This window comes from Dryobates pubescens, chromosome Z (assembly GCF_014839835.1).
Source record: "Dryobates pubescens isolate bDryPub1 chromosome Z, bDryPub1.pri, whole genome shotgun sequence".
NCBI classification, from domain to species: Eukaryota; Metazoa; Chordata; class Aves; order Piciformes; family Picidae; genus Dryobates; species Dryobates pubescens.
The window spans coordinates 8,497,905-8,522,088 of NC_071657.1; the positions used below are offsets into that span (position 1 = coordinate 8,497,905).

Sequence of the window (24,184 nt, forward strand, 5' to 3'; positions counted from 1 at the left end):
CATCTACATCTGAGTATAGCCGGAATGGACGATGAACTTAACTTACGAACTGTAAATATTGTTCTGGATTGGATGGACAGTACGAACAGCCAATGAAATTGTTTAGAAAGGGGTGGACTGTGGTCGTTTGAGGCTGTGCCTTTAAGAACAAACACTGCTGGAACACACTGGCTAATGTTTTTGGTACTAGAACCAAAACATTCTGATATTCTAAACGAATTTCATTGGTTGATAAACAAAAATTCAGCTTTAGATTGTGAAGCGGTTGGAAAATTTTTTCCTCAGTTCAGTTCGGTTTGGGAGTTGGGGGAGTTTGGTGTTTCAGCCTGTTCTCCCTGCCTGCTTCTTCTGCGAACTGCTGGACTTGGCCTTCAGATAAGCAAACACTAATCCTGCATGGGCTTTTGAAGCTTGCTAACAACTCTTTTCCTTAGTAACTTGCCTTTCTCTCTCTCTAACCCCTTTTTGGGGAAAAAGGGAGGTAAGGGGGGGAGAGAGGGGGTTCCAAAGAGGGGATCCCTCCCTGAGGGAGGGATTTTTGTTGTGTTATTTGTCTTTGCTGTGTATTTCTGTGTATATATTGTAAATACCTGTATATATTGTGTTATATATAACCTGCTTTCCATATATGCTTGTAAATATATAGCTTTTGCTCTTCGACTGAGTTAGCTGTGGTTTCTTACTCTGTGGAGGAGGGAGAGCTAAGCCCTCTCTCAACCTACCACAACAGCAAATAGCAAAATGAGTACAGGGAGACCTCTTTAGCCACTCTTAACTACAGGATTATGCTGTCTCTTGCTAGGTGATACCTGACTGTATCTTTCACAGGCTCTATAGCACCCATTTGCCTGGGGAAATTGTACTGAGCAGGGGATCAGTGTGTATCATGCTGTCTCTGCAGCCACTGTGTGTTCTTATTCCCTGCCAATATGCCATCCATCATGCTTTCTGTGCTGTGTTGCACCAGCAAAACTCAGCAAGGACCAGCTGGAAGAAGCAGCTCTCAGAAGTTCCCTGGAACAAATCCCAGGTACAGACCTAGTCAAGGAGCAAAAAAGTCTCTGATAACATTTAAAACACCACTTCCCTAAATTAGAATTGGTGCCAGACACTGGTTTGGGAGTAAAACAATACCCTGGTCTTGACCTGAGAGAATGTAATGTCATAGGTGAGCAAGACTTGTGACAATAGCAAACTGATACAATTTGTCACACAAAGAATCAGAATCACAGAATCACCAAGGTTGGAAGAGACCTCAAGATCCTTTCTAGGGCTTCCTAGAATAGAATAGAATAGAATAGAATAGAATAGATTAGAATATAATAGATTTAAGCAGGTTGGAAAAGACCTTCGAGATCATCAAGTCCAACCTATCACCCAACACCATCTAATCAACTAAACCATGTCACCAAGCACCCTATCAAGTCTCCTCTTAAACACCTCCAGTGATGGTGACTCCATCACCTCCCTGGGCAGCCCATTCCAATGGCCAGTTTCTCTTTCTGTGAAAAACTTCTTCCTAACATACAGCCAAAACCTCCCCTGGCACAGCTTGAGACTCTGTCCTCTTGTTCTGGTGCTGGTTGCCTGGGAGAAGAGACCAACCCCCACCTGGCTACAACTCCCTTCAGGTAGTTGTAGACAGCAATTAGGTCTCCTTTAAGCCTATTCTTCTCCAGGCTAAGCAATCCCAGCTCCCTCAGCCTCACAGGGCTTGTGCTCCCCTCCCCAGCTTTGTTGCCCTTCTCCGGACACCTTCCAGCAACTCAACATCTTTCCCAAACTGAGGGGCCCAGAACTGGACACAGGACTCAAGGTGTGGCCTGAGCAGTGCTGAGTACAGGGGCAGAATGATTTCCCTGCTCCTGCTGGCCACACTATTCCTGGTGCAGGCCAGGATGCCATTGACCGTCTTGGCCACCTGGGCACACTGCAGGCTCATGTTCAGCCTACTATCAACCAGTACCCCCAGGTCCCTCTCTGTTTGGCAGCTCTCCAGCCACTCTGACCCCAGCCTGGATCACTGCCACTGTTAAACCTTGGACTGGTCCCCAGGAAAACACAGAAATATTCAAGACAACTGCTACTTAATGTGGAGCCTTTGCAAAGTTGCCTGTTGACTGGAGAAGTGTTCAGTGCTGTGGAGTGGCTAACTCTGCCCTGCCACAGAAAGCACCTAGCTCCACTAAAGTAAAGGATAACCATACCCTGCTGTTCCAAACCATGTAGTTAGTCCTTAATCCCTGTTTTCAGGGTGTACTGAGGAGGCAAAGCTCTGAGTACATCTTTTAGCTATTGATTAATAACTAATAGTGGTAGGGGGAAAAAAAGAAATTGTTTAGACATTACACAATTTGTAGAGATTTATTATCAATTGCTTGAAGTGGCTATAGGCTGGAAGTCCTTCCTTTAACATTTGGAACATAACAGAGAGAAAACAAGATCTGTGGTAAGAGGTAAGTGGAAAAAAATAGTACTTTTAATGTATTTGTTATTTAAGAGAAGAAGGGAGGGCAGAAAATTCCAGTAAATTCCACTCCTTTTTTCCCATCAGATGAATCAAGGGTAATAAAAGGTGAGGTCATTTGAAATGCTTAGGTTGGGTGGGGGTTTTTTGTGTGTGTTCTGGGTTTGTTTGTTTGTTTACTGTTATTATTTGGAACACAAATTATTTCTGCTATTAGCTACCTAGGAATATGATTGTAAAATATACACATGCTATACTATTAAGGGAAAAGCAGAATCTGTGCTTAGTTTAGGGCTGGTGTTATGCTGTCAGTCACATGTGACACTCACTGCAGGATTTACAGTTTTGATCTGTTGGAAATGTATGTCCCAGACTGTCAAATCATCAGCCCTTCCTCCAAGTTTCTTGAACACTAAGCACTCCCTCTGCTTGAAAGAACAATGTTTTGATTTAGAACCAACACAGGTTGCTGTATGGCCTGCACCTCAGTATTTCTCATTGTCTTGTGTCATAGTTACAAGTTTAGCTGTACCCTTCTAGACTGTGTTTTTCTGTATAAAATTACACACCAGATTAAAATAATTTAACTAATCTAGTTAGGAATTCAAATGGGTAAGCATGTAAGCAGAGTACAAAAAATGCTGCTAAAAACAGTTTATAAATGATTAAAAAGTTGTTTTCCAGTACAGTGTTTCTTGTAGTCCATGTAAGGAATCTTACTGTTTGTGTTCTATAGGATGCTACTGAGCAGCTGTGAATACAATTCAAATACTGAGACCTTTTGCTGTTAGAGATAGGGCATTGTTTGTGAAGGAAAGGTGTTGTGAAACCACTAAGAGAGAAAAAATTAGACTAGACTAGACTAGACTAGACTAGAATAAACCAGGTTGGAAGAGACATTCGAGGTCAGCACATCCACAACCTATTATGCAACACCACCTAATCAACTAAACTATGGCACCAAGCACCCTATATCAAGTCTCCTCCTAAACACCTCCAATGGTGGTGACTCCACCACCTCCCCAGGCAGCCCATTCCAATGGGCAATCACTCCCTCTGTGTAGAACTTCTTCCTAACATCCAGCCTAAACCTCCCCTGGTGCAGCCTGAGACTGTGTCCTCTTGTTCTGGTGCTGGTTGCTTGAGAGAAGAGACCAACTCCCACCTGGCTACAACCTCCCTTCAGGGAGTTGTAGAGAGCAATAAGGTCTCCCCTGAGCCTCCTCTTCTCCAGGCTAAGCAACCCCAGCTCCCTCAGTCTATCTTCATAGGGCTTGTGTTCCAAATTAGTGGGAGAAAACTTTGCTGTTTAGTACTAGTGGAAGACCACAGCACAAGTATGAAAAGTAAAATAGTCTGTCAAAGCTACTAGGGATAATAGCTTCTTGTCAGCCTTTTGGTGTGCCTGGAGCAGCTGAAGTAGGTACAGCTGCCTTCTTGTAAAACAGAGCATAATTTTTATTCTTTTGCTCTACATTTAATTTGTTTCACAACCCATCAGAGCAATCTTTTAAGATGAAAAAGCTAGAAAAGAAACACCATTACAGCTTGGTTAGGAGGTTCCCAATGAGGGTGCCTCACTGTGTGGGTATAAGTAACCAAAATGAAGAAAGATGCTTTCTCATGAGTTCTCCATAGGCTTAGTTGACCATGATAAAGTACATAATAAACTACATGCTTTTAGATGTTACTTGCTCATCAACCAGCTGGCAGTGTGATAGGCAATGCTGAAAAAGTATGAGGGTTATGGGAAAGCTTGAGTAGGACAGGCTTGTAGTTCAACTGCATCTGACTGGATTTACAGCTATACAAATACAGGTACTACCATCCAGGAGGTACTTGCAGGTGATAAGAAGTATGTCCATAACAAGGATGGTCCTTGTAAGTTGCATTTTGAAGCTATGTACTACATATGTATACTGTATGTTGTTTGCATACTTCAAGGTCTAGTATACAAAATAGCATAGTCAATCAATTAGTTTCCATACACAGTGCATAAAACACACATGAAGTTAACTGCTGAGGGCATCTCTTATTTTCAGCTGCTGGATGGACATACTCTGATACTTCATTGCCTGTAAAACAATTTTGCCACTTACTGATCTTTGTTACTAGTGGGAGACGTTTCTGGTGCTGAGTACACTTTGTGGCTAACAAGGTCCCTGACCAGGTTTGGGGTGAACAGCTAGAAGACAATACAAGTGAAAAATCATCAGTTCTATCAGAAGTGCAGATGGAACTGTGTTGTCAGGAGAAACTTGTTACACTGCAAAGGGGAAACTAATGAAGCCACTCCATTAGACAGGCTGACACAAGGCAAAAAGTAAATGAAAAACCAGGCAAGCAAAATACCAGCCTTGAAGCAAGAAGCCTACATGTATCACCCTTTAATGCAGAAATGGCATTTGTGAACATGTCTTTCAAAAATCCTTTCAGAATGTGGTAAATGCCTAATGTCTTCACATCCTAACAGTGTTTGCAGTTCCTAGTGACAAATTACGAGATGAATTTTGATGGTGGGTTTTTTTTTGGGGTGGTTGGTTTTGTTGTGGTTTGTGGGTGGTGGTTTTTTGGTTTTGGTGGTTTTTTTTTTTGTTTGGTTTTAAACTTCTTTATGATGTGGCCCTTGTTTAGTGTTATTAGTGCATATTCTTGGTTTGGGTGTTAGCTGGAGAAGAGTTATGAAATCTATACTATAAAAAAAACAATCCTATTTTTAAACTCCTTGGAGGAAAATGCCCAGGCTGCAGTGGAACAGTATTCTAAATATGATCTTGCCACTAACACAGGGTAAACACTGTCTTTGGAGAACAGTGCTTCACTGCAATGTCTTTATGATTTCCCTCCCGCCAGTCCCAGGTAGATCTTGTGTCACAGTGGCAGCTGGCCTTGGAACTATCCATCTGTCTTATACAAGTGGTAGGTGCATTCATTTTTGGTTTATTTCTTCTGTGCCTACCCAACACCCTCCACACCACAATGACTTCTTGGTCTTCCACAGAAAGCTGAACAGGGGTTCTGTATCACAGAACCATAGAATGGTCTGGGCTGGAAGAGAGCTCCAAAGGTCATCTAGTCCAACCTCCTCTGCAGTAAGCAGGGGCATCCTCACCTGAACCATGTCTGCTAACACACCATGTATGTTAGTAGATGGGTCTAGGCCAAGCAGGCTCAAGTCAAGGTGACCAACACAGAGCAGGTTTTCAATGCAGGTAATTCTTGTGATGGACCAGCTCTGCAACTCCTCCATCCTAGAGGTATCTGCTCAGCTGCAGTCAATCTCTCTGACTGCTATGATCCCTTTTGGCCACCTAAGGCCTTCCAGATGAAATTCTTGTGTCAGTCCTTCTCCACAAAATGTTACAACTTCATTTTATTTCCCTAAAATGAAATTTCAGCCAAAAAGGAATCCAGCCAGCCAGCTTAATTATGAATAAATAGGCAAACATTCTAACACATAATGTGCATATACATATGAAATATGTATCTAAAACAATAGCATGTGTTAACACTTTTGGATGTAGCGTGCTTTCACTTCAGTCTTTTAGATATGATTCCTCTGGGTCTGATGCAATGCCTTTCACTGCTAACTATTCCCAGCTGCTGAAATGGCCTTTGGGGACACAGAATTCCTGAGAGCTACCCTACCTCCTACTATGTCCTAACCACGCACACACCAAAACCAAACTCTAAAGCTTAAAAATAAAAGAACTGGAGAGAATTGGCCCACTTTTGAATTTGAGCTTGGGTTAAGTGTACAGAGCTGCCTACATAGGATGAAGATGTTGGTTTTGGCTTCCAGCTGCAGTCAGGGAGTGATGAATTAGGTCACAGCTGGAACTTTTTCTTTGCAAATATATAGCCAACAATGTAACTAAAGAGAAACAGCTCCCTTTCATCCATAAGACAGATCCATTGATTTTGTAGTCATGATTGTCCTAACAGAAATACCAACATTAAGCAGGTCGAAGATACAGCCTGTGGCAGGCCCATCAATTCTGGACTAGATGAGTGCTGAGCTCTCAAGAGGAGTCTCAGTTCCATGAAAACTTCAGACACACAAAGAAAAGACACCAGGAAGCTGTTCCCTCTGGATGAATAACCAAGATGTGACAGGAGATGCAGTTACTGGATATCACAAATCACATACACTTCAGGAACCAAGTCTGAAATGTACTGTCAAATTTCTCTTGCAATTCACATTAGCACTTTGATAATTTAGGTGTCTGAAAAGATACGTGCCAGCATCATGTCTAGTCAGCATAATTTTTAAATACCTGAGATTAAAGTCTCAAACATGGTTTATGTCCACTGATTTAGCTGTGGGAAGCTCAAAACACCAACACTGCAGCTGCAGCTGCCGGACACACTGAAATTCAGATGCCATTATGGTCTGACAAGGGCATGCTTGAAGATACCTGCACATTCTGAGTCCCTTTAATTAGGGAAGAATGACATTCGTGTTTGCTGTCACTGGCATGTATTAACCAGAAGTTCATAGAGGTTTTCTTTAGGCTAAGTTAAGCTTCACAAGAGAAAAAAACACAAGACTTGAAACAGAGTTTTTAGAACTTTCCACTCTAAACTAAAAATTATCATTTCCTGTCATTTTGAAGAACCTGCAAGCGTTGTAATGGTGCTTGCATGGCTGCTAATGTATGTCCAAAGCTACTTAATTTTCTAAGCAGAAGAATTAGTCACATAATAGTGATAATATATACAAATTACAGGTTTGGGGTGTTTTTCATGAGAAAAAAAAAATCCCACAGCAATCAATGAGGATGACAGAGAGCTACCACTGAATGCTATTGCATTGTTAGCTCCACTATCACCCTTTCTTGAAAGGCTAATAAAACCTTTTGAGTCTTCTACCATATATGGGTCCAACAGCTAAATCACCAAAATCAAATCAAATCAAATAAACCCCAACAAATTACAAATTCAGTATTTTTAGAAACTCACTGGATCGAAGATTGTTGGTAGAGCAAAGCTATGGCTCAGAAGATTCTGCCTGTCTTGGAGAGCAGAGACATCTGACAATGTATTAAATTGCCAGAAATAGTCACAGAAGTCTGTTTGAAAGTGGTTTCAATTGTTGCTGGTTTGCACAAATCTCTCACTGATGGTGGCCATCTTGTTAAAGTAAGGCTCACGCATGGACATTTCTGTGAGCTAGCCCGCTGTGAGAAGCTGCAAGCAAATATGCAAACCATCTGATGATGTTGTTAAGAGGCAAAAGGCAAGTTCTGACACTCATTCCTTGCTTCGTTCTCTGCCTTTCCAGGGAATATGTGAAATGTGCAACTCTTCTTTGATGAGGACTTAGCAGATTGCACCTAGCCACAACTCTGGTGTTTGAATTGGGGTGATTCTACAAAATGTTGACTGGAGTAGAATCAACCAAAAAGAAAAGATGTGGTAATGCTTAGTTCAGTTTCAAGAAGCTCAATAGTATTAAAATTGACCCCTTGTTAATGTAATGAAACATTTGCTGTGGCGAGCAGTGACAAGTATATACAGAGCAAAAAGTGAGCATTTGCATGTATTTGGGGTGTGAGCATACAAATCAGATCATAATTCCATCTGAGAATGGAACAGTTATTAAAAACAAAAGAAAACAAAAGAAAAACAAACCCCAAATCAAACTAACAAAAATAAACAAAAAAACCCAAATGTAAACCAAACAAAACCAAAACTACACAACAAACAAAAACCAACCGACCAACCAACCAACCAAACAGGGGAAAAACCCCAAACGAAAACAGAAACCCCAAATAACAACAACAAACTAACATCAAATCAAAGGCCTTTTCTTGTAATGGGAGTCAAGCTGATGGTCTTCACCTTGGAAAAGGGTGGAGTGGATTTTGTGCCTACCCTGCAACACACCCACTGAAGCCCATGCTCCTCAGGGACGAGGTTAGACCAGCTCGCTGTCTGTGCTTTGTAAAGCCTCCCCTCTCAGGGACTGTCACTCCTGCTTTCCTGAACTCCGCCTGCAGTATCTAGAGGAAAGCGGGTTCGCATTGTCTTCCACCACTTGCCCCAGGAAACATGATATCATTCTCAAACAAAAGCGGGAAAGCTGACAGATCTATCGAGATGGGTGTGACTACAGTACACACCTCGCTGCTCAGCCCCTGTGGAAAAGGCAGCGACTGGTAGCTCTTCAGCACTAAGCTGTCTGCACTGTCCATGCTTATGGCTAGCCTCTGCAGCCAGCTTTTGTTTCTCCCATACTTGTGACATAATGAATGCTGACTGCTTTCTGTGTCATTTAGGTTTATGTTACTGTGTAAAGAAAGAGGACAGACAAGGAAAAAGAGTTGGACTAACTGGACTTTCTTTTCTTCTCCGTCCGTAATGCTTACAGCACCAGATACTTCCTTAAAACAGAAAGCTGAAAGGTTAGATAGCTTGAATCAGTGTGCAGCTAAACAGTCAAGAGACTCAAGCCACAAAAGAAGAACTGATAAACAATATACAGTCTGTTACAGCACTGGCTAGGTAACAACACTTCCAAACATACATTCAATAGATTTCAAGCACTTTTTTTTTTTACTCCCCTCCCTCCACCCTCCTCCCCCACCCCTCCCCGTGTATTTATCTCCAGCCTTTTACAGAAACCCAAAGTGACGGCTCAAACACATTTGTTTGTATTTTTTTCCTCACTAGTAGCACACTGCTAATCAAGAAGATCTGGAAATTGTAAAGCAAGTTACACAGCAAAGAGGACTTTTCATTGCAGCACAAGCTGTAGTTTTACAGCACATTACCTTTTACCCTGAGACAGACTGAAACAACTTATGCATATCTAAATGAAATGGTTAAGAACATGATGAGTAGAAGGTTATTATATGAGTTGTATTTCTCTTTTGCTTGCTACGTTACCCAGAAGATACTGTCTAGAAAATCAAAGGCCATATTGAATTGCTGAGCAACCAGGCATCTGAAGATGCAAAGCATCTCTTAATGTTAGTGCTTTGAATACTATACTTTTGCATCAGTATAATCTTATCGTATACCTTTGTGCAGGCATCTCATGACCAGCTTCTGACTTTTCTGAACTAATGACATTTTCTGATAACAGTGAATCATTCCTCAGCTGTACCTGAAGTGTTATTAATTGGTCTTAAATAACATGCAATTTTCTGCTCTTCTGGCCTGCTAACATTCACCTAGGTTTCATTTGTGAAATCTTACCTGAAAACTTACCTAAAATCAGACACTGGACTACCAAGAGACACCAGCATTTCCTACCACAGAATCAGTTCATCAAGTTAGTCATAGGAAAAAACATTTAATCTGTATTTACAGCAGATACTCTTGGGGACAGACATCGATGGTTTGAAAGTAATGAGCTTCATGGAAAAGTTAATACTGTTGGGCAGAAGAGAAACCCTGTAGCAATGCGTCTATATGTCAATAAACGACACAGTGGATTCTACATGTAACTAAATCCACACCAGCAGTTTGGCTATGATCCTGCCCTCAGTCTCGGTTAGAGAGCTGCACAGAGGTACGGGGACTCACTGGAACAAATACAGGTGCTTAAATCAATAAAGACAAGTGCTGGAGTAAGGAGTCAGGAGTTGTATTTTGTCTGCATATCACATGAGAAACAAGAAAGGCATGGCAGGTCGATATTAAAGCAAAGGCTTACCTGAAATCATCAGGCTGAATCCATAGAGAACTAGATGTGCTAAAGGGTCCATGCTTTCCAAAATATATCCATCCAGTTCTTAGAGCTGCTCATGGAGAATCCTTTGCTTGGGGTAGATGTTTACTGGTTACTCTTCTGCATGGTACGCTGTTTACAAGTCACAGGCAAGAAATCATAGCAGTGGCGTGGGCTGGAACAGTTTCATTGCTGTCTGAGTACAGGGAGTTTAAGTTCCTTTTTCCTGTTTCCTTTGTAGATTAGGATGGGATAGGCAGGATCTTAAAGGCATGTTTGTATCAGCAGGACTGCAGGGCAGTGCAAATCCCGTCCATCCAGCAATACATCAAAACAGTTATCTGGAGCTGCTGAGAAGCGGGAGACTGCTGTTGGTCACAGTCAGCAGAATAGGAACAATGATGGCATCCTCCAATAGGCGGGAGAGTGGAAGTAAAAAGTCCTCTCTCCACTTAGGTACAGTAGGTGGAAAGTGCCATTCCCTTCTCAAAGTGCAGATCTGCCAGTTCCTCGGGATGCTAACAGCTTTTCCCTTACTTATTTAATCCATGTGTAAGCTGCTGGCTCCATCACATCTCACCACACTAACAAAAATGTGGAGTAAAGAGTAACGAAACAACCAGACAAATCCAATGTAGACCAAAGCCAGCCACAATCCATCAAACTCCTCCATTAATTCATGTGCTTTACTGGAAACTATTTTTTCCTCTACATTTGACAATTGGAAACAGACTGAAAACTTGTTGCAATAATAAATTGCACACAGAGTTATTATGACCTCAGTGGGATCAAAATGCCACATCACTCAGGGGGGCCTCAAATCTCAGAAGCTAAAGTAAAGCATAAGGAAAAATATACAAAGTTCACCACACAGACACAGACACACACACACACCCCCCAAAAAAAGGAGAGGCAGCATTCAGCTACATAAACAGAACTGCAAATAAAGGACAATTTTATTTACCCCTAGACTAAATATAGCCCATGACAATGTACCATTTGAAAGTCCTGCAGTTCTGCCAAGATGTTAACACCCAGAATGACTTTTACAGAAAGTACAGAAAAGCCAGTGTTCAGCATCATTTGGGAAAGGAGGTATGGGTTGATCCTACTTTGATCTGATTTCCTTAGGAAGTCCTTTCAGCTTTTGATTGGTGTGGATTTCACAGAGGAAGTCCTTTACACCCAAGATCTGTTGCCACGTGGACACAGGGGTGTCACCTACAAGAGACTGCAGTGCTTTAGCCAAAAGCTGCCCTGCAGAAAACCAAGGGATTGAAACTGAAAATACTCCCTGCATGCAAGAACAGATTGTGAGGTTCAAACGCTACTAAAAATCCTTTTTGAGTCTTGAAGGAGGAAGAATGTAAGACAATTCTCTGGTCTGGCTCCAGACCAAAACATACACATGCATTTTGTCCCTCTTTGATTTTTGGGAACATTTTCTGCTGCTCTTAGACATGAAGAGGTAGTGGTTATCCATGTTCCAATTACATGTTAGCTTTTATAAGCCTGCTGGTATATGTCCCTCCAATATCAGAATACTGAGGATAATACTTACTATCAGGTAATGCACTAAGTCCTATCCAGTGGGTAACTCTGCTCTGTTGTTCATTTAACTGGTTCTAGCATGGCTTATCCTTATCCTGTTTTATTATATTACTTTTTTAAGTGTCTTTTTATTTACCTAGGTGGGGTGGGGTGCAGAACAACTTCATTCAAGGCTGTGGTTCTCAAGACTGTTATTGAGAGCTTAGCAGGGTTCTTACACTTCACTTAAAACTCACTCTTCAGGACTTAAACAGGTCACTGAGGAGAGAGATACTGTGCCTCCATTTTTAATGCACCTAAATGCAAAGCAAAGCAAAGCTTACAGACTGATGCCGATACTGATTTTGCAGCATGCACAATTGGTCAGGACAGCTATTCACTATACTTTCAAGAATCCACTTGTGCCTTCATCTGCCATGACAAGGTAGCTATCTCTAGAAGGAGAGTAGACAGCTTAAATGTGCAATACTTCATGAATACAAGAAGGTCACAAAGACTTACTGAAGCTAGAAGAGAGGAAATACTTAGCCAAGTCAGGATTTGGTTGGAACACCAGCCTCAGCAGGCTTATGTGTTTGTTTTGTGTTTCATCATATGATTCAATTTTTTTTTAAGAAGTAAAGAGTAACATCTATGATTCAGCAAATACTTAAGTACTTTTCAGTGTATAATTACGTGTTTAAGCTTAGGTATGCTTCCATGTGGAAGGCTTTTATGTGCCACAGTTTGACTATTGCTTCCACTGATAATCAGATGTTGGTCTCTTCTCCCAGGCAGCCAGCACCAGAACAAGAGGACACAGTCTCAGGCTGCACCAGGGGAAGTTTAGGTTGGATGTTAGGAAGAAGTTCTATACAGAGAGAGTGATTGCCCATTGGAATGGGCTGCCTGGGGAGGTGGTGGAGTCACCATCATTGGAGGTGTTCAGGAGATTTGATGGGGTGCTTGGTGCCATGGGTTAGTTGATTAGGTGGGTTGGACACGATAATCTTGAAGGTCTCTTCCAACCTGGTTTATTCTATTTGCTACTATTGTAAATTCACCAAAAGCAAATTTAACTCTAAAAAAAAAAAAAACTCTAAATATCTACAAACAAGAGGACACTAAATCTTAGCCTGCATTCATTATTTAAGAACAAGAGAACAGGGAAGAGCCTTGTGGTAAAACCAGGTTACCAGTGAAAGAAGCTGGGCTGTAAGTGAGGGTGGCAGGAAGTGTGAGGTATGATATACAGTTAATCTAGGGTTTAGAATCATCAAAATTTTTAACTGTTTTTGTTGGAAAAGACCTTTAAGATCATTGAGTCCAATCATTATCTAGCTACCAGGTCTGGTGCTAAGCCATACTCCTTACCAGCACATCTCTGTATCTTTCAAACACCTCCAGGAATGAGTATTCAGCCACATCCCTGGGGAGCCTGTTCCAGTGTTCGAGAAAACCTTTTGGTGAAGATGTTTCTTCTGATATTGAATTTAAATCTCCCCTGATGGAACTTGAGGCCATTTCCTCTTGTATCACTTGTCAGTAGAGAGAAGACTGACCCCCAACTTGCTACAAACTCCTTTCAGTAAGTTGTAGAGAGTGATAAGGATCGCTCCTTAGCCTACTTTTCTCCAGGCTAAACAACCCCTTAATCAGACCCTTCACCAGCTTCATTGCCCCCCTGTGGACCTGCTTCAGCACCTCAATGCCCTTTTTGTATTGAAGGACCCAAAAGTAAACCCAGTACTCAAGGAGTGGCCTCGCCAGTGATGACAATAGCTGACAAGTGATGACAAGGGGTTGATCGCTTTGCTACTGGCCACACTATTCCTGACACAGGCCAGGATGCCATTGGCCTTCCTTGCCACCTGGGCACACTGCTGGATCATGTTCAGCTGGCTGTCAATCAGCACCCCCAGGTTTTTCTCTGGGGCAACTCTCCAGCCAATCTGCCCTGAACCTGGAGCACTGCATGGGGTTTGTTGTGAGCCAAGTGCAGGACCCAGCACTTGGCCTTGTTGAATCTCATATGGTTGGCCTCGGCCCATTAATCCAGCCTGTCCAGGTCCATCTGTAGAGCTCTTCTACCCTCAGCTTAGTGTTATCTGCCTGCCAACCCTTCCCAGCTTAGTGTCATCTGCAAACTTACTGAGGATGCAATTGATCCTTTGATCCAGCTCATCAATAAAGATATTGAAGAGAACTGGTTCCAGTCTGGAGAACACCATCAGCGGCCAGCCACCAATGGGATTTCACACTGTTCACCACCACTTTGGGCCCAGCTATCCAGTCAGATTTTAACCCAGTGACACATCCACCCACCCAAGCCATGAGCAGACAGTTTCTCCATGAGAATGCTGTGAGAGACAATGTCAAAGGCTTTACTAAGTTCCAAGCAAACAATATCCACAGCCTTTGCTTCATCCACTAAGTGGGACACCTTGTTGTAAAAGGTTGCTCAAACAGAACCTGCCCTTCATGAAGCCATGCTGACTGGGCCTGATCAGATGCTTGCCCTGCACATGCAGCATAATGGCACTCAAGATGCCCTTGTTCTGCGACTTTCCTTTGCGCTGAAGTCAAGACTGACAGGGCTCTAGATCCCTGGATCCTCCTTCTGGCCCTTTAGTTGAGTATGGGCCTGAAGGGGGCTAATTGAGCAATGTGCCCTTGTGGCCAAGAAGGCCAGAGACATTCTGGGGCGGACAGAGAAAAGTGTGGCCAGCACACCAAGGGAGGTTCTCCTCCCCATCTACTCCACCCTGGTGAGGCTGCATTTGAAACATTTTGTCCAGTTTTTGGGCTCCCCAGCTTGAGAAAGATGGGAAAGTACTGGAGAGAGCCCAATGGAGGGCCATGAGGATGACTGGGGAACTGGAGACTCCGTCGTAGGAGGGGAGGCTGGGAGACCTGGGGCTATTTAGTTTGTACAAGAGGAGACTGAAAGGGGATCTTACCAATGCTTAGAAATGTCTAAAGGGTGGAGGTCATGAGGATGAGGCTGGGCTCTTTTCAGTGGAGGCCAGTGACAGAACAAGAGGCAGGGAGTACAAACCTGATCCCAGGAGGTTTCACTTGAACTGAAGGAGAAATTTCTTTCCCCTGAGGCTGACAGAGACTGGACCAGGCTGGTCAAAGAGGCTGTGGAATCTCCTTCTCTGGACACTTTCAAAACCTGCCTGGAGACATTCATGTGCAACCTGATCTAGGTGATCCTGTGTTAGCAAGGGGGTTAGACTAGATGATCTCCAGATGTCCCTTCCAACCTCTAACTTTCTCTGATTCTATGATTCTGTGATTGTATGATTTTACTGTCTGGCCAATGAGCATGCCCATGCCTCGTCCTCAGGCAGGTATGTAGCTGTATTTGGGCTCCACAGACCACACCCTTTGTCTTCTCCAAAGGTAGTCAGAAAGACTAGGAAAGGCTGTCAAATTCCTTGTGATTTTCCCAGTGCTCTGCTCAAGGAGCTTCAGTTTTGTTGGTGGTGAACTGTTGATTGATATGTATCAGCATTCACTTCTGAACACCCACCACAGCCTCTTCCCTGAGCTTTTTAATTGGTTCCAGCAGGGAAACAAACTGTGTTTCAACTTTGCAAATACAACTCTAACATTAAACATGTCTTTTCATAATGCTGTTTGCTGAAGGACAATTTTATGATATGTCAAGTGCCCTGAACTCCTGACACCAAGCTTTCCTCTTTAGATAAGCAGCACACTTGTCTCAAGGACAACCCATTCATACATGCTGCAGCACACGGAAAATGTGAGGAGGAAAAAGAAACAATGCCACTTCGTACTTCTTTAATCAGGTAGATGTGTGAGCAGAAAACATATCCTCTTGCAGTGTCTGGCTCTGTTATGCCTTTTGGAAACAAGCCATTACTTTGGCCTTGATGTGATGTTAATATGTGTTAGTAGGAGGCAGTAAAGGAACTTTAGGAAGTATTACTCACCACAGTCAGCTAATGTAAAGCAGAGGCTCATAAAGGAGAGTTTAAGGGTGGTTTTTTTGTTTGGTTGTTGTTGTTTTTCTTCAACAGATCTTGTTCTCCCCTACAGAATAACTTATGTCAGAGGCCAGCCACAGTGCCTAAACTATCTACTTGGAATCACCTGGAAGATAGCCAGCTAAGGGACATGTGCTGTTGCTGGTCTAAGCGATCAGGATGGAGACTACCCCTAAGTGTTGCAGTGGCAGTGTAGAAACTGAAGGAACATAAAGGTTTCAGTGGCACAGAGTTACAGGTAAGTCATCCATTGTGGAATGGACGGTGTGGAGGAGTGGTGATAGGTGGCTCTGAGAGATTTTTAGGGTGGGGCAGAGGAGGTAACAGTCTGGTTTTTGTTGCAGCTCATTCTCTTGACTTGGCAGACCATGCTGTGGAAATGCAGTTACTTCTTGCTTCTTCAGCTGTCTTTCCTGCATATGCATATGTGGTAGGTTGAGAGAGGGCTTAGCTCTCCCTCCTCCACAGAGTAAGAAACCACAGCTAACTCAGTCGAAGAGCAAAAGCTATATATTTACAAGCATATATGGAAAGCAGGTTATATATAACACAATATATACAGGTATTTACAATATATACACAGAAATACACAGCAAAGACAAATAACACAACAAAAATCCCTCCCTGAGGGAGGGATCCCCTCTTTGGAACCCCCTCTCTCCCCCCCTTACCTCCCTTTTTCCCCAAAAAGGGGTTAGAGAGAGAGAAAGGCAAGTTACTAAGGAAAAGAGTTGTTAGCAAGCTTCAAAAGCCCATGCAGGATTAGTGTTTGCTTATCTGAAGGCCAAGTCCAGCAGTTCGCAGAAGAAGCAGGCAGGGAGAACAGGCTGAAACACCCAACTCCCCCAACCCCCAAACCGAACTGAACTGAGGAAAAAAAATTTCCAACCGCTTCACAATCTAAAGCTGAATTTTTGTTTATCAACCAATGAAATTCGTTTAGAATATCAGAATGTTTTGGTTCTAGTACCAAAAACATTAGCCAGTGTGTTCCAGCAGTGTTTGTTCTTAAAGGCACAGCCTCAAACGACCACAGTCCACCCCTTTCTAAACAATTTCATTGGCTGTTCATACTGTCCATCCAATCCAGAACAATATTTACAGTTCGTAAGTTAAGTTCATCGTCCATTCCGGCTATACTCAGATGTAGATGATTCAGAAGTCCAAGAAAATCCAAAATCAAGAAAATGGAAAACAGTTTGTCTCTCCTCAGACGAAGCGAAGAAAAAGGGAAACAGGGACTCAGGGACTCTCAGTTGACTCAGGGCTCTCAGGGTTCTCAGGGTTCGTGCACCGTAGATTCCTCAGGGACTCTTTCCTTTGGACGCGCTGTAGCTGTACAACATTCTGAAATTAAACTCTCTCAGCTAAAGTTAAATCTCTTTGTGGAATACACTGAATTTCACCATTCTCTTGCATTACCCAATAAGTGTGACCCGGACCTTCTGCTGAAACCACCCCTCGGACAGGTTTAGCCTCTCCTGAGGGCGAAAATACCCAAACAGTTTTACCTAACAGATTCTTTTCCCTAACAACAGGAACTCTATCACCTTCTACTTTCTGTAGCAGATCAGAATGTGCAGGTCCAGCTCGGTTCACTGAACCTCTACTGTTCACCAGCCAGGTTGCTTGTGCTAAATGTTTCTCCCAGTTTTTCAAAGATCCACCTCCCATGGCTTTGAGAGTGGTCTTCAACAAACCGTTGTAGCGTTCAATCTTCCCTGCAGCTGGTGCATAGTAAGGAATATGGAAAATCCACTCAATACCGTGCTCTTTTGCCCAGCTCTTTACAAGGTTGTTCTTGAAGTGAGTTCCGTTGTCTGACTCAATCCTCTCTGGAGTTCCGTGTCTCCACAGGATCTGTCTCTCCAGACCGAGAATGGTGTTGCGTGCAGTTGCATGTGGGACTGCGTAAGTTTCCAGCCATCCAGTGTTTGCCTCTACCATAGTAAGCACGTACTGCTTACCAGAACGAGAACGTGGTAGAGTGATGTAGTCAATCTGCCAAGCTTCACCATACCTGTACTTGGACCATCTGTCACCATACCACAAGGGCTTAATTCTCTTTGCCTGCTTAATAGCAGCACAAATGTCACAGTCATGGATGACTTGTGTGATGGCATCCATGGAAATGTCTATGGATCTGTCACGAGCCCATTGGTATGTTGCATCTCTGCCTTGATGTCCTGACGAATCGTGAGCCCACCGAGCTAAGAATATCTCACCTCGGTGTTTCCAGTCGAGATCAAGATCAGAGTCCTTGTCTACTTGAGAAACTCTTGCAGCTAGATCTGCCTGATGGTTGTGCTGCTGTTCCTCAGTAGCTTTGCTCTTGGGAATGTGAGCATCAATGTGTCTCACTTTCACTGGAATTCTCTCGATTCGATCAGCAATGTCTTGCCACAGTTCAGCTGCCCAGATGGGTTTTCCTTTCCTCTGCCAGCCATTCTTTTTCCAGTTCTTTAGCCAACCCCATAGAGCATTGGCTACCATCCATGAGTCGGTGTAGAGATAAAGCTTTGGCCATCTCTCACGTTCAGCCACGTCGAGAGCTAGCTGGACAGCTTTTACCTCTGCAAACTGACTGGATTCTCCTTCTCCATCCTTCGCCTCTGCAACTCGGCGTGTTGGACTCCACACGGCAGACTTCCACCTTCGCTTGTTCCCGATGAGACAACAGGAACCGTCTGTGAACAAAGCATATTTCTTTTCATCATCAGAAAGGTCATTGTAAGGAGGAGCTTCCTCAGCACGAGTTACTCTCTCCTCTGGAGGTTTAGCACAGTTGGTATCTTCAGGCCAACTTGAGATCACCTCCACCAGACCAGGTCTTTCAAGATTTCCCATTCGAGCTCTCTGTGTTATCAGGGCCATCCACTTAGACCAGGTGGAATCTGTGGCATGATGTGGTGTGGAACCTTTGCCTTTGAACATCCAATTCAAAACTGGCAATCTGGGAGCTAAGAGAAGTTGTGACTCAGTTCCAATTACTTCAGAAGCTGCTTTCACTCCTTCATAGGCAGCTAGAATCTCTTTCTCTGTTGGAGTGTAATTAGCCTCTGAACCTCTGTAACCTCGACTCCAGAAACCAAGAGGTCGTCCACGTGTCTCACCTGGAGCTTTTTGCCACAAGCACCAGGTTGGACCATTGTCACCTGCAGCCGTGTACAAAATGTTCTTAATGTCTGGACCATCTCGCACAGGTCCCAGACCCACTGCTTGGACTACTTCTTGCTTTATCTGGTCAAAGGCTGCTTGTTGTTCAGGTCCCCAGTGGAAACTGTTCCTCTTTCGAGTCACATCATACAGAGGTTTCACAATCTGACTGTATCCAGGAATGTGTAGTCTCCAAAATCCCACTATCCCCAAGAAACGTAGAGTTTCTTGCTTGTTCGTGGGATTTGCCATGGTAGAGACTCTATTTACCACATCCACTGGAATGTGTCGGCGTCCATCCTGCCACTGCACTCCCAGAAACTGGATCTCTGTGGTAGGACCTTTCACTTTGTCTCTCTTGATGGCAAAACCTGCATTCAGGAGAATGTCCATGATTTTGTTACCTTTCTCGAAGACTTCCTCAGCAGTTTTACCCCAGACGATGATATCATCGATGAACTGGATGTGTTCTGGAGCACCACCTTCCTCCAGAGCATCATGGATTACTGCATGACAGATGCTGGAGCTGTGGATCCAGCCCATTGGCAGTCTGTTGAAAGTGTACTGGATTCCTCTCCAGGTGAAAGCAAACTGAGGCCTGCATTCCTCTGCTATGGGAATAGAGAAGAAGGCATTAGCAATGTCCATGGTAGCATACCATTTGGCCTCTTTGGATTCCAGCTCATACTGGAGTTCCATCATGTCTGGTACTGCTGCACTCATAGGCGGAGTTACTTCATTCAGGGCTCGGTAGTCCACTGTCAGACGCCAGTCTCCATTCGGCTTTCGCACAGGCCACACTGGACTGTTGAAAGGTGAATGAGTTTTGCTGATGACTTTCTGACTCTCCAACTGACGAATCAGATTCTGAATGGGCAACAAAGAGTCACGGTTGGTTCGGTATTGTCTGTGATGCACAGTCCGAGAAGCAACCGGCAATTTAATGTCCTGAATCTTGTGTTGTCCCACAACTGCAGATTCATCAGAAAGCTCAGGTCTAGCAGACAGCTTCAGTTTTTGTCCATCAATTTCTACAGAAGCTACTCCAAAAGCCCATTTGTAACCTTTAGGGTCTTTGAAACGCCCTTCTCTCAGAAAATCAATTCCCAAAATACAAGGTGCATCAGGTCCGGTCACAACTGTATGCTTTTTCCATTGTTTACCAGTTAAGCTTATATTAACCTCCACTTTACTTAACTCTTGAGATCCACCAGTGACTCCCAGAATAGTTATAGACTCCGATCCCTGATAATTTGATGGCAATATGGTGCACTGAGCTCCTGTGTCAACCAAGGCCCTGTACTTCTGAAAGTGTGAAGTGCCAGGCCACTGGATGTACACATCCCAATAGATTCTGTTATCTGTATTACCCCTCTCCTCCCCCTGGCGGGAGGCAGGGCACCCCTAGTTATGGGGAACATGTCCACAGGTGCAACGAGCACACTGTGCAGTGTTAGAACTGGAGCCACTGTTGGAGCTACTAGAGTTGTCCTGGGGAACTGTAGAAGTAACAGCTACCCTTCTGGTATTGCTACCTCGGGTTCTGCCACTTTGCAGTTCTCTCAGTCTCCTGAAAAGATTAGAAGTTGGTTGACCATCCCACCTGTTCATGTTCTCACCAAACTGATCACGCAGGGTAATCCAAATAGTCCTACGTGACTGCCTTGGTGGTCTGTTTTGGTTTGATCTGTTTTGGAATGACCTCCTTGGAGGATGTCTATTCCTCACAGATGAAACCTGTACCCACCTGGAGGAAGAATTGGAATCATCTCTTTGTGCCAATTGGGAGATGGTGTTTTTAAATTCATCCTTCAGCTCTTTCATGCAATTCTCCAGTTTTCCAGACAGAGTTTCAATGGCTGAAACCAAAGAAACACGTGTCATGCTATCATCCAATTGTCTCAATTGATCAGTGAATTGGCCAACCGTAAGAGGAGCTCCACCATAATTTCTTGCTACAATTCTGCTTGCCAGAATGTTTGCATAATTGGAAGGAGCAAGCTTGATGAGCTTTTTAGTAAGACCATTTCCTACAGGAACATCATCAGGATTCAGAGATTCATGTTCACCATAGAGTACCTCTCTAACAGCAAATTCTCTCAGACGCTTGATTCCCTCATCTATGGTAGTCCAGGGCTTAGGATTCCATGGAAGATCATCTCGGGAAGGGTATCTCATGAGAACCGCCATTAGAAGGCGTATCCACAGATTAACCTTACCGAGAGCCTTGCCTAGATGTCTATCTATTCCATTATCCTTTGAGAGAGTTCCTAGCTGGGCTGCTGACTTGTCTCCAACCATTAGAGCTGGAGCACCTGTATCATAGCATCTACCAAGCCAAGCGAGAACTGGCTCCTTATCTGCTCTGAGAAAGTCTTTTCTTACATTTCTAAGCTCCTCCCGGGGTGAAGAGCAGTCGGTTATGTCATCTTGTTCTTGCTCCTCTGCCTCCTGTTCCTCAACTTGTTGTCCAAACAACCTTTCTGTCACTCTCTCAAGGATCCCTTTAAGCTGAGAGGCACCACCACTAGCTGCTGTCCTACCAAGAGATGCATCTCGATCCTCTGATGATCTCAATAACTCAGCTATATTTTTAAGACAGATTTTCTCTTCCTCCCCAGCAGAAGAACCTTGCTGTGCATCCCCGTCAGCTCCTGAATCAGCTTTAGTCTTACCCTTCCTTGTTGTTAAAACTGCTACTTGCTTTACTGGAGCTGTGTTTGGGTTTCCAGCTGCCTTATTATCAGAAGCTGATAAGCTTTGAGACAGATTAGCTGCTTTGGAGGACGCTTCCGCTCCTGCCATGGAAGAAGGAGGAAATGACTTTGCCTCGTTAATGGTGGCTGCTGGGGACACAGGAGCCGCCATGTTTGGGGCTACTGTAGCCCCTGGCTGCTTGCCAGAATCATCACCATTGCTATTCAGAGCTGCCTTGCCGATTGACTTTTTAGCTTTATCTTTAACTGACACAGATTCTCCATTATCATCCTCACTGGATGTTCCTGAAACAGAGCTAGGGTGGCGTTTTCGTCTCTTAACCCTCCGTTTTATAACAAAACATGCCTTGGACACTTTTTTCTCCCGGTACAGTGCTACCAACAAATACACATTAATTATCATCATCAGCAGGACTACACACATCAAGAAAATCAGCTTTGGATCCCAGCCATCACTTAAAATTACCCTTTCACCGAGCGGAATCTTAAACTCTTTTATCTCAATAGGGAGTGTGCTAGATGTAACATTCCTGCACTTTTTAACATAAAAGAATTCCAGGCACCGATCATACAGAAGCCGAATCTTGTACTTAAACCACAAATATAATTTTTGCATTATATATTTACCTATCTTATCGATAATCATACCCAGGCAATACTTGTAGATCAATACACCAAAGACCGAGAAGAACAGACGCTCAAAAAGCCAAAACACCTTCATGTTTGCTCGTTCGACTTAAGCAAGCAATAAATCAAACTAATTTGTCAGCAAGCCCCCAGTTGGGCAGCCAATAAATGTGGTAGGTTGAGAGAGGGCTTAGCTCTCCCTCCTCCACAGAGTAAGAAACCACAGCTAACTCAGTCGAAGAGCAAAAGCTATATATTTACAAGCATATATGGAAAGCAGGTTATATATAACACAATATATACAGGTATTTACAATATATACACAGAAATACACAGCAAAGACAAATAACACAACAAAAATCCCTCCCTGAGGGAGGGATCCCCTCTTTGGAACCCCCTCTCTCCCCCCCTTACCTCCCTTTTTCCCCAAAAAGGGGTTAGAGAGAGAGAAAGGCAAGTTACTAAGGAAAAGAGTTGTTAGCAAGCGTCAAAAGCCCATGCAGGATTAGTGTTTGCTTATCTGAAGGCCAAGTCCAGCAGTTCGCAGAAGAAGCAGGCAGGGAGAACAGGCTGAAACACCCAACTCCCCCAACCCCCAAACCGAACTGAACTGAGGAAAAAAAATTTCCAACCGCTTCACAATCTAAAGCTGAATTTTTGTTTATCAACCAATGAAATTCGTTTAGAATATCAGAATGTTTTGGTTCTAGTACCAAAAACATTAGCCAGTGTGTTCCAGCAGTGTTTGTTCTTAAAGGCACAGCCTCAAACGACCACAGCATACTTAAAAGGTAACTCAGGATTGCAAACATAGCTGCAATCAGGGATTTTTTGCTCTGCATTTTTGTTTTCATCTAAAAAGAGCTCCTCTTGGATTTCCAGGACACCACAGATGAGACACTGGCCGAGAATTAAGCAGTCCACAGAACAGCCAGAGGCAGCTGTTGCATTTCTGTATTCCTTGCTAGTGAAATTAAAGGGGATTAAACATAAGATCTGGCATAAATCCCAGGTTTTTCTCAAGGGGAAAGCTCAGCTGATCACAGTATCACAGTCACAATATCACAGTATAACCAAGGTTGGAAGAGACCCCAAGGATCATCGAGTCCAACCTGTCTCCACAGACCTCATGACTAGACCATGGCACCAAGCGCCACTTCCAATCCCCTCTTGAACACCTCCAGGGACGGTGACTCCACCACCTCCCTGGGCAGCCCATTCCAATGACGAATGACTCGCTCAGTGAAGAACTTTCTCCTCACCTCGAGTCTAAACCTCCCCTGGCACAGCTTGAGACTGTGTCCCCTTGTTCTGGTGCTGGTTGCCTGGGAGAAGAGACCAACCCCTTCCTGTCTACAACCACCTTTCAGGTAGTTGTAGAGGGCAATGAGGTCACCCCTGATCCTTCTCTTCTCCAGGCTAAACAATCCCAGCTCCCTCAGCCTCTCCTTATAGGGCTTGTGCTCAAGGCCTCTCACCAGCCTTGTTGCCCTTAAAACAACACTGATGAAACAACACAGGAGTATTTTAGAGCCTCTGTATCAATAAAGACCATGTGAAGGACATCATTCTGTTTGACTAAGGTCTACGATCTGGAAAGTTTGTGAGTCACTTGTATTTTTCTGAAAACAGCTTGATGTAGATTTTGGAATGGACTGCTATCAGCAGAAGGACAAAAAAATACTATTTCCCCCCAGTTCTTAGCTAACAAAAGGGACAGAGACTGTTTTAAGAAATGCTTGGAGAAAGAATAAGTGAGATGGGAAGAACCAGCAATGGAAATGGCCACTGATGATGTCAAATGCATATACAAAGCCACGTGAGTGAGCAATAGGCAAGATACTGATATCCCACCTAGTTTGCACCCTTTCTATAATTTCTGAGCCTGTCATTTTCCTACATCTGCTCTGTTCCTTAAAAGACCTTCTAAAATGGGTGATAATCAAGATGTGGTAAATCTGTTTCTTTGCCAAAACTCTATTAGGTTCCATAA

At 43.6% G+C, this 24,184-nt stretch overlaps 1 protein-coding gene across 1 annotated transcript in view; it reads right to left on the minus strand.

Annotated features, from left to right (window-relative positions):
* Nucleotides 1–10,418, minus strand: part of TEK (TEK receptor tyrosine kinase) — a 53,472-nt gene extending 43,054 nt beyond the window's left edge. The window contains exon 1 of the mRNA XM_054178366.1: nt 10,131–10,418. Within this exon, the coding sequence (XP_054034341.1) occupies nt 10,131–10,182 (52 nt within the window). The 5' untranslated portion in view covers nt 10,183–10,418. The remainder of the gene's footprint in view (nt 1–10,130) is intronic.
* Between the last annotated feature and the right edge of the window lie 13,766 nt (nt 10,419–24,184).